This window comes from Aulonocara sp. 'chitande type north' Nkhata Bay, linkage group LG23, assembly GCF_057382095.1.
Source record: "Aulonocara sp. 'chitande type north' Nkhata Bay isolate Kocher_YH1m ecotype deep benthic linkage group LG23, A_spYH_male_GT1.1, whole genome shotgun sequence".
Classification (NCBI taxonomy): Eukaryota; Metazoa; Chordata; class Actinopteri; order Cichliformes; family Cichlidae; genus Aulonocara; species Aulonocara sp. 'chitande type north' Nkhata Bay.
This window is the reverse complement of record NC_141365.1, coordinates 17,181,332-17,191,655: the sequence shown is the minus strand read 5'-3', so window position 1 is coordinate 17,191,655 and position 10,324 is coordinate 17,181,332. Positions and strand designations below refer to the sequence as shown.

Sequence of the window (10,324 nt, the reverse complement as noted above, 5' to 3'; positions counted from 1 at the left end):
GACAGGGACAGGAGCAGGATTGACAAACTGGTGTGGAGGTCTAGCTCTGTGCTGGGATGTCCTCTGGAGTCTGTGGAGGGGGTTGGCGAGAGGAGGATGTTAATAAAGCTGACATCCATTATGAACAACCCACATCACCCACTGCACGAGTCTGGGAGTGCGCTGAGCAGCTCCTTTAGTCAGAGACTGAAACACCCTCGCTGCAGGAAGGAGCGCTTTCGCAGATCATTCACCCCAACAGCAGTTAGACTTTATAACTTCTCAATCACGATGTCACGACTCACTGGACACTGTGAACATCCACGGTCACCACTTCATGCATAATGGACCTTCCATGTGTATGGACATGTGCAGGTACTTATTTGTATTTTTGTATTTCCTTCTGATATCTGTACCTGAGCTGAGGTAATGCAAACGTTTCCCCGTCGTGGGATCAATAAAGTCTTATCTTATCTTAAATCTGTGTCACTGTCTCTCCCAGGTAAAGCCGCATCTGCATCTGTGAGTCTCTCCTGTGCTTCTAAACTTCAAAAATTCAAACCTGTTATTTACTGTCGCTCCAACAACACCAGATAAGTGTTTGGATTCCTGACGCCATGAGTTGAACTCAGATAAGCAGTAGAAAATGGATGGATGGAATTAATAATGAATTATGTAACCACACAATCTTTAACAACCTGAGTCATAAAATGATCGTGAAATTCTTCAGCACAAAAACAGGTTAACAGCTTTAGTTGAGACACAGCAGGCCTTCAGAGAGCATCGCCCTGCAGCTGGAACCATGAAGCTCAGGTGGATCATTCTGCTCTTTGCTCTGGGTTTGGTAAGAGAACCTCTTCATGTGGATACAATGAAAATATCTATTACATTTCCAGGCAGGATTTGAGTCCATTCAGTTTCACGGGGATAATATTAAAGTCTTCTCTGTTGATTGATTGTTGTGCCTTCTAATTTACTTTACAGACAGCAGCCAAACTAACCGGTGATACAGGTGAGCTAGACATTATGTTTTAGGTGGTGATGTTACTGAAGGAATGTTGGACTTATAATGTCACTGTTCCATATACTTCTTTGTATTACTCTTGTCCGGATATTAATGCTTTAGTAAAACAACCATTTTCAGCCAATTCTGTGTTCATGTTATTAGAGTTCACAGGCCTTTTATCTTATTATCACTGATTCCTTACCTGCAGAAATTGATGTTGACGAAGGCCATGACTGGGACATCATTAACATCAATGAAGGTTTGTTCTCGTTCACTGTTCTTGTTTCATTTTGCTTGATAATGTCTCTGAGGAGTCGGTGAAATTATTTTATTGTTTTCCCTTTAGCGGCTGGGCTGGACCTGTTGGAAGGAGATATTATTCAGGAAAAAGTGAGTTTATCCTTTGTCATGAAAAGCCTGAGTTTTATATTTTTATTTCTTTTGGGTTTTTCTATATTTTAGTAGTGCCACTGTGTTAAGTCTGGAGTTTTTACCATCTTTGTAATCTTGTTTCTGTTAGTGTTTAAGATTATTTCGAATTTTGATTGTTTGTGTTTTAATTAGTCTAGCGTTCCTAGTGTCTTCCTGTATCTTGCCAAATCTTTGTCCAAGATGATAGAGATTTCCTTTTTAGTCGCTTCCTGTTTTATTTTGATAGTCATTTGTTTCTTGTGTTCAAATTTTAATTAAATTTCCTGTGTTGTGACCTTGGTTGTTGCAAGCTGTGTTTTCTTTTATTTCTGTTTCCGCGTCCGTTGTTATCTTCTGTGTATTTATGGTTTCTGTCTGCCCTCAGTACTTTGTCATGTTGTACCGTTTCCTGCCGGACTGGATTCTAGTGTTTTCGGTTTGTGGACTCATTTTAGCCCCAGTTGTGGATGTTATATTTGGTCACTTTGGATTTATTTATCTTCTGAAATAGCTTATAGGACCAAATTAGGAACTTAACATCTCCTTCTATTAAAGTCAGTGAACCAGCACATGATATTTAACATAATGAAAACACAGACTGCATATAGAAGATGACCATAAATTCTTGGTCAGAAAAGTGATGGCAGTGCTAAAATGATTTAAATCTGCATATTCTTTTAATGGCACGCAGATGGCGTCTCTTCTGCTTGCAAAAAAACATCCAGTTGTTTGTAGTTTTCATTATAGGCTCGAACACTAGTTTCAAGTCATATTACATCATTGAATTCGTTTTTTAAATTTTAGTAATTAGTAGAGTCTTAAAGCAGGATAAAAGAAGGTTCACTGGCTTAGCAGGCATTTTTACAACATAACAGTATTCGTGTTTCCTTTTAGACATCTGACAGAAACTCCATCATAGGTGATCAATATCGCTGGCCAACAATCATCCCCTACTACTTAGAGGACAGCCTGGGTAAGACATTCCGGAAACTCTCATTCACAGCAGTTGTGACTCTATGCACCAAATCATTATGCTTCCCTATTTTATTTTGCACTTTGTAGAGATGAATGCAAAGGGAGTGATCCTGAAGGCTTTTGATCAGTACAGACTGAAGACCTGCATCGATTTCTCGCCGTGGAAAGGAGAGGAGAACTATATCTCTGTTTTTAAAGGCAATGGGTGAGTCAGCCTTCAACCATCTGGTGGCTTGTTAAAGAAACTACAATAACATTTGGTAATCATTCCCATGACCATTCCCTATAAATATGGTTCTAATACACATATATATATATATATATATATGTGTATTTATGTATATGTATATATATATATATATATATACATGGACAGCTTGCTGTATTTCTTAGGCACCTTATTTGTCGCACCTTTCTGCAACTCCGTTAGTTGGCTAACCTCCCTCCGTGCTACTTTGATCTTGCCCTCTAGCCTCCTTCTCCATGGAGGGTACTGCCCCTTGTGGCTGTTCAACTTGTAACCAAGCATCTCACTGATCACTGCTGCCGTATTGTAGATCAGCTTGTTAGTGTCGGTAATTGTGGTTGTAGGTATTGCCCGTAGTGCTGCATTAACATCATCTAGCAGACCTTCTGAGGGTACTTCACGTAATCTTGGTAACCGGCTACGGGGGATCCAGGTTTCAAGCTTGGCCATGATCCTATTTTTCAGGTCAGTTCCTCTCGCACTCAACGATCCTTCTCCTATCGCACTTGGGGCTATGTACCCAATCTCGGGTGGGGGTGATGATATCTCCCCCCTGACCTGGCGTCCTGACTCCTCCTTGCCGTAGCATTTGTGTTGTACCTCGTCAATCTCTAGCTGTGAGAGCAGTCCCTTCTTTCGAATGTTGGAACACTGAGCTACTAGTTGTTTCGCCGTCATTGTGGATGTTGGGTATCGAAGAATCCATAGGTCCCTCATCCTATTCATGTAGCCCCTTCCGCCGGGGTTACTTGCGTAGTAGCATTCCAACAACGCCCTGTTTTCGTCCCTTGCCCACCGATGCCTTCTTGTTCCAGTAGCCCATTTTTCGTCAGGGTGCCCTGGTTCCTCAACACCTGACGCGGACCTTGTTGATCCGGGCGACGTCCGAGCCGGCATGCCTTCATATTTATCTGTCTCGCTCATGTCTGCGGTAGGCTTGCTTAGCATAGGGGGTCTAGCCTTAGGACCCTTACTGGATACAGACGCCCCAGGCAGGAATCGAACTTGCGATCCTCTGTTCCAAAGGCGTGTAGTTTAACCACTATGCTATCCAGCTGCTATGTCATATATATATATATATATATTAATATATATATTACTATGGTTTATGAGACAAAATATATTCATGAACTTTTACACAACTTGGTGACATAAATAAACATAATTCATAATACTTGACATAACCAGTAACTGGTAAATGAAATCAATTACAAAATCTAAAAAAAGATAATAATTAAGTGATAAATTACATTATTAGTGGTAGCTTTAATTGTATTACCTGTTTGCCTTCTGCTAATAGTCACGCAGTTTGTGAGTTGAGCCTGGAAGATGGGAGATCTGTGTGTTTAGAGATTTGTACATCCAGATTTCTTCCTCTACAGATGCTACTCCTCTGTTGGCAACCGTCATGTGGGGAAGCAGGAGCTTTCCATTGGTAGTAACTGTGATAGGCTGGGAACAGTTGAACATGAGTTCCTGCATGCTCTCGGCTTCTGGCACGAGCAGTCCAGAGCTGACCGTGACGACTACGTCGACATCATTTGGAATCAGATTCAGTCCGGTAAGAGTGACAAGTGTGAATTACACCTCATTTAATGTAGAATTAGATTAGACAACCATTAGGAGTTTGTGTTTCTCTTATATCCCTGTTGTCAGAATAATGACAGACAACTGAAATATTGTGTCAAATAAGGGTAATTTCTTCTTGGTATTCCTCAGGTAAAGAGCACAACTTCAACACATATGATGACACAGTGTCCAGTGCACTGGGGGTTCCCTATGACTATGGTTCTGTGATGCACTACAGCAAGACGGCCTTCAACATCGGCTCAGAGCCGACCATCGTCACAAAGATCCCCCACTTCATGGATGTGATTGGCCAGAGGATGGGGTTCAGTTCTAGTGACCTAACTAAGCTCAACCGCCTCTACAACTGCAGTGAGTCATGACAACTTGTCAGAAATGAATCACATACAGTACAAGAAATGCAGAAACCGTACAGAATATTCAAAGGTGAGGAAGAAAACATTCCACACCACAAAAACTAGTGAGTGCTAATGAACTATTAATATCATAAATTAAGTGTTAATGGCCTTTTTTTCTTAGAACTATGTTTAACCAAATACTAATCGTGTCATGCAATAAAAATCTCTTTAGTCACTCTAATGTGGATTAGCATGCTAAGCTAACACATTGGACTAGATAAAATCCCCTGAAATAGATTATTATTGTATTAAATGGAGCGAAAACTGAAAATATTTTAAGAGGTTGTTGTTTGTGGTGACTCTTTGAGCATTTTCCAACAATTTAGACAATTATGGCAAGGAAATTTAAAATTTACCCATACTCAACCCAAACAAGTTCTGCAAAGTTCATGTGGTAATTTGTGCATAGTGTAGCAGAAAAACAGAACTGAAAAACATGAGATTCCAAGTAGGAACTCTAAAGATGTCTAAGCACAGAGCATGAAACAAAGCATGAAAGAAACATTTGCTCTTTGTGTTCAGTGTGCAGCGAAAGCTAATCTAGCTCATTTTCAGCATTTTCATATCTTCATGTTTTTCTTAAGTCATCATCAGCTGAACATCAAGATGGGAAGAAGCATGAAGATGGGAACCAATATTTAAATTCATAACACATCATGGGTGTTGTTGTAAAACAGTAGATAAAAATTCTACACGTATATTGAATCTACAGTGACCGATGGCACTTTGAACAAACAATAAATTGAATCCGTTCATTAAAACCAATGTGCAATGATAACCAAACAGTGTTGCACAGATTAAAGTCTGTCTGGCAGAAAATGATGAGATTATACAGTGATAATCTTGGACAATAAACCATAATCAGTCTTCATAGTTTAATAGTAAACCATAGTTTAATCAACAGATTAACTTCCCTCACGCTACACTGTACAGTGTTATGTAAGGCACAGGTGCCGATTTGTTTCCTGTCTTCAGGTCAACACACAGGAGCTCTGGAAGTCTGCAAGTTGTTTTCTAGACCTAGAAGCTTTTTGTACTATTATGATACATAATATAGCCACATGTGGATGGTTGTACTCTTGCTGTTTATCTGCATTATCACAACTTAGTTGTCAGGCTCTTTATCAGCACTTTGTTTCTTTTTAACAGACTTCAATGCAGCCCAATAAAACTTGGATCTGTGATAACACAGCTGAAGAGAGCGGAGCACATCAATAACTCTTGCAAAACAAGTTTCCATAAAATAAAAAAATTTTACTAGGCAAGGAAAGTTTATTTATATAGCACGATTCAACAACAAGGCGATTCGAAGTGCTTTACAGAGACACTAAAAAACAAAAACAATAAAAAGCATGATTTAAAATTGATTAAAAAAACAGTAGATAAAATCAGAACAGTAGATAAAATCAGTAGTTAAAATGTAAGTTTTGAAATTTAAGCTTAAAAGTGTGGATTTGGTGCTTTATTCAAATGCAGCTGAGAACAGGTGAGTCTTCAACCTGGATTTAAATAAACTGAGTGTTTCAGCTGATCTGAGGCTTTCTGGGAGTTTGTTCCAGATATATGGAGCATAAAAGCTGAATGCAGCTTCTCTGCGTCTATACTATGATATAATATAATTAGAATATATTGATTATAAAATTATACCAATAAACCTTAAAGACCTTATATTAAAAGTGTCAGCTTCCTCTCCTTTTTGCTAATTTCTCAATTTTAGTCATCTCTTTTCCCCAAAGTTAGAACGTATTTTTTGTAAAGAGGGGAAATGGCAGTGTTCTGTCTGTAGGACTAGATCGAGCAGTGAAAGTGTGATTGCTTCCTCTCAACAGCCACGTCTTCCACCTTTGTGGACAGCTGTAATTTTGAGGAGGAGAACATCTGCGGGATGATTCAGGGCTCTGGCGATGCAAAGTGGGAGCAGCTTGCTTCAGTGGCTGGAGGACCTGAGACTGATTTCACCAATTTGGGACAATGCAAAGGTAACCATGAATAATCACAAAAATGTGTGTTATTATGCTAAGCCTTCATGGAAGGATCTTTCCATGCACAAAGGGATTCTTAATCCCAACAGTTCTCCCTTAGTTAAATAAATAGTGTGCACTACAAAAACATTTAGTGCACTTTCAAAAACTGGACTCTGGTTTGTGGAGGGTGGGGATGTCTGAAGAGAGATGTTGAGAGTTCCAAGGAATGATTACCTGTGTGCTCTTATCTGAGTTAAGAGCTACTGCTTTGGTTACATGTATCTGAAAAACAAAGAGAGCCGAGGTGATTTACAGCAGTGACCTGTGCAAAGTTCAGACTGGAATCAAGATAAAGGGATTTATTGTTTTCACAAAAACACGCTTAGTTTGTTAGAAAAATAACTTGCAAGTGTTTATACGATAAACTCGGCAAGGATAAAATGCTTCAGTACTGATCTCACTAAAAGAGAGAATCATTCTTTATTTGGTTTTCTATTCGTTAAGTTGAACTACTGCTGTGCTAACAACAAAAAGACAAACCCAGTATCCCACTGCTTTAATACCAGTGGTACATCAAGAGAATAAAAACTGATGCCTGCTAAGAATCTTCAAACCTATATCCTGTTGTTATATAGAGAAAGCAATGAGAAAAATGTTTGTAGGACTTCACAAACAGATTGGAAGGTTTTTCAATGTGAAAGATTTAAAACATTCAGAAAATAAAGTACTTTATTGTACCTTTAAGGTGCACAACTGCTTGCTACTGAGGTAATACCCTCTAGGTACTACTGCTACTGCCTAGTCTGTACAGTACTTGGCAAAATTCTCATGACACTCCTAATTTCTCTATATTTTGATTCCATAATCAAAATAATAATATCAAATAATCTAAATTTGAGTCCATCTTGTGATGTTTAAAGTGGTGTTGAGCAATAATTTTTCATTCTTTCGTCATTGGCTGCTTTTTCACTCAGTTTCAGTTCAGTCCTTCTACATGACCATTGTAAGCAGAATGCTTTGTTGTTTGTTGAACCACTAACCACTGACCTATTATTCATTTAAGCATTATAAGCACTTAACTAATTTGATGGACTAGTGTTGTGTCTACACAAAACAGAAAATTTAGCAAAGAAACCATTTAAATTGGACCCGTAGGCACTTTGTTACTAGAAGTCTGTTGCAAAAACACATAATTTGTTTCAACTTCTTTAGTCAAACCTAGGAAAATACTAAAGATAATGTTTTTGCACCAAGAAGTTGATTCTCAATTAGCTGATAATTTGGCATATCTCAAGATGTTGAGTCATTAAAAAATCTGAGGAAACTGGGCAAAAGAAAAAGACAAAAGAAGAAGCAGATGCCTTAAAAAGAAGAGAGATGCAACAAGCATCTGTAGTTGTTTGAAATACAGTATTTCAACAATTATTTGTCTTTCACAGGCAATCAGATTTGCTGTAACATCCCAATGTTGATACTTAATATCACCATTGATTTTTGCTGTCCAGGGAAAGGTTACTTCATGCACTTCAGCACAGCCTCTGCACTACCTGGCGAGCGTGCTTTTCTGGAGAGTCGCTGGCTTTATCCCAAATCTGGAGCCCAGTGTCTGCAGTTCTTCCTCTATAACTCCGGGGCAGACGATGATGTTCTCAACATCTGGGTGAGAGAGTACGACAAGGCCAACCCCAACGGGAAAATGAAGCTCTTCCACAGCATTTCAGGTAAGAAATGACATACAGACCGAGTTGTGATTGTGAAGGTTATTGTTAAAGGTGTGATTTGGAAAGTTCTGAATTTGGTGACACTTAGCGAACGCATCAATACATTTAACCGAGATTTGTAAAAAGAACAATTAAATTGAGTTTTAAATGAATGAAAAACTTTATACACGGATGTGTTAAAGTTCGGATATAATTGATAAATTAAGAATTAACATCTGTTCTTCCATCTTTGCAGGAGGTGTCATGGGCTCCTGGGAGCTGCATAACATCAACCTGAACGTGACGCAGAAGGCCCGAGTGGTTTTCGAGGGCGTGAGGGGAATGAATCCATCAAAGGGAGGTTTCTCTTTGGATGACATTAACCTGTCATCCACAAAGTGTCCTCATCACATCTGGCACATCCGTGGCATCAACGAGCTGCTGGCCACCACACCAGCTGGAAAGAGAATGAGCAGCCCTCGCTTCATGTCACCAACAGGTTACACCTTCCAGGTAAATTACTATTTAATATTTATATATCTTTTTAATTCTGTTCCATTAAAAATAACTGGAAACACTTCAAAGTACGGTCCTCCATAATAAATAAAACACTATTTTTGTTTATTTATGACGTTCAAATACATTTAGTCACTATTTTAGAGCCTGTCTTTTTCAAATGGGAGAGAAACAAAAGGTTTTTGAACCAGTGTACATTAGGTAATGAACGTGGAAACCCTGTGGTAGCTTCATATTGCCCTGCCCTCTTCAGGTAGGTGTTTACCTAAACGGGCAAAGCAGCAATCCAGGGTATATGGCCATCTACTTCCACCTGACCTCAGGCCCCAATGACGACAATCTCAAGTGGCCATGTCCATGGCACCAAGCAACCATGACCTTGATGGATCAGCAGTCCGACATCAGGCAGCACATGAACATGAACCGAATGATCACAACAGACCCTGCGAAGATGTCCTCTGATGGTAAGAAGCAGGGCAACAGGTTAACTAATTATTTGTCAAGTCATTCCGTGTTTTCAGTGAGCTGTTGCGTTTCCATGTTTTCTCTCCAGGTACTGAGTTCTTCTGGGATAATCCCAAGATTGTGGGCTCTAAAATAACTGAGTCTGATGGCAGTTATTACTATCGAGGTCCAGGGTTTGGAACAAGTAGCTTCATCACCCACGACAGACTGAGGAGCAGATACTTCATCAAAGGAGACGACGCCTTCTTCCTCTTCAGTCTGGAAGGTGAGGAAGCTTTTAGACAACAGATGGGAACCACAATGTTTTGATCAGAATTACAATTCTGAGACAAATATTATGACCCACCCCTGTTTGGTTAGCCTTGCCATTTTTGGCTTCCCTCAGATCTATCGGACTTGTTGAAGCCGCAGCCTATGCCCGACTCTGTCGTCCATGGTGATGAGAGACCGATAAAGGCAGCAGATCAAGCAGCTCCACAGGGAGCTGTCAATAACACCACTGTAGTCATAGCTATCGCTGGATCAGTGGCAGGACTCATGCTGGTGGTTTCCATGCTGATTGTGGGGAAAGCCTGGAGGACGAATAAGATGAAGAGACAGCAGGAGGGGGTGATCATTCATAACATATCTGGATTCGTGGAAGTGAGTACGACTAAAACAGAGTCAGCACATCTTCAGTTGTTACTGTGTCCTTTCTGTGCTGATTAGTCTAAAGAAAATTTGATCAAATCCACATTAAATTTCTTTTTTATTACAGGAGCAACCAAGTAAAGATGTATCACCTCCTTTCTCTACACCGTGATGGGCAGTCAAAGGAAACGTGACAGTGGCCAGAACAGAAACTACAATATGAGTGAATCAGTGATTTCAGCAATTTTTAATCAGATTGTCACCAAGTGCAATCGGACTTTGAATTAAATAAAATCTGACAGCATTTGTCTTTATAGCATTTGTCCACTTTCTGACATCAGTTATATCTTCAGCGCTACAACACAACATCTCAGGGAGTTTTATAATGTAAAATGACAACATGGAAAATTATAGAGAAATCCACTAGAAGGAAAAATTCCCTCATA

General features: G+C 39.5%; 1 protein-coding gene across 1 annotated transcript; it reads left to right on the top strand.

Annotated features, from left to right (window-relative positions):
• The first annotated feature begins 587 nt into the window (after positions 1 to 587).
• Positions 588 to 10,186, top strand: LOC147301504 (meprin A subunit beta-like). Its single transcript, XM_086283892.1, has 15 exons — positions 588 to 823; positions 964 to 991; positions 1,194 to 1,244; positions 1,332 to 1,375; positions 2,291 to 2,369; positions 2,459 to 2,576; positions 4,001 to 4,179; positions 4,338 to 4,556; positions 6,433 to 6,582; positions 8,073 to 8,288; positions 8,524 to 8,780; positions 9,037 to 9,247; positions 9,337 to 9,513; positions 9,634 to 9,890; positions 10,006 to 10,186. Exons 1-15 carry the CDS (start codon positions 782 to 784, stop codon positions 10,048 to 10,050), a joined length of 2,073 nt encoding a protein of 690 aa, XP_086140018.1. The 5' UTR covers positions 588 to 781; the 3' UTR covers positions 10,051 to 10,186.
• The last annotated feature ends 138 nt before the right edge of the window (positions 10,187 to 10,324 follow it).

Bases quoted from the DNA above. Each gene is read 5' to 3' on its own strand.
- LOC147301504 (XM_086283892.1), top strand. From the start codon at position 782: ATGAAGCTCAGGTGGATCATTCTGCTCTTTGCTCTGGGTTTG. The intron at 2,577-4,000 runs GTGAGTCAGCCT...CTTCCTCTACAG, and splicing joins TCTGTTTTTAAAGGCAATGG to ATGCTACTCCTCTGTTGGCA. The intron at 9,891-10,005 runs GTGAGTACGACT...TTTTTATTACAG, and splicing joins ACATATCTGGATTCGTGGAA to GAGCAACCAAGTAAAGATGT.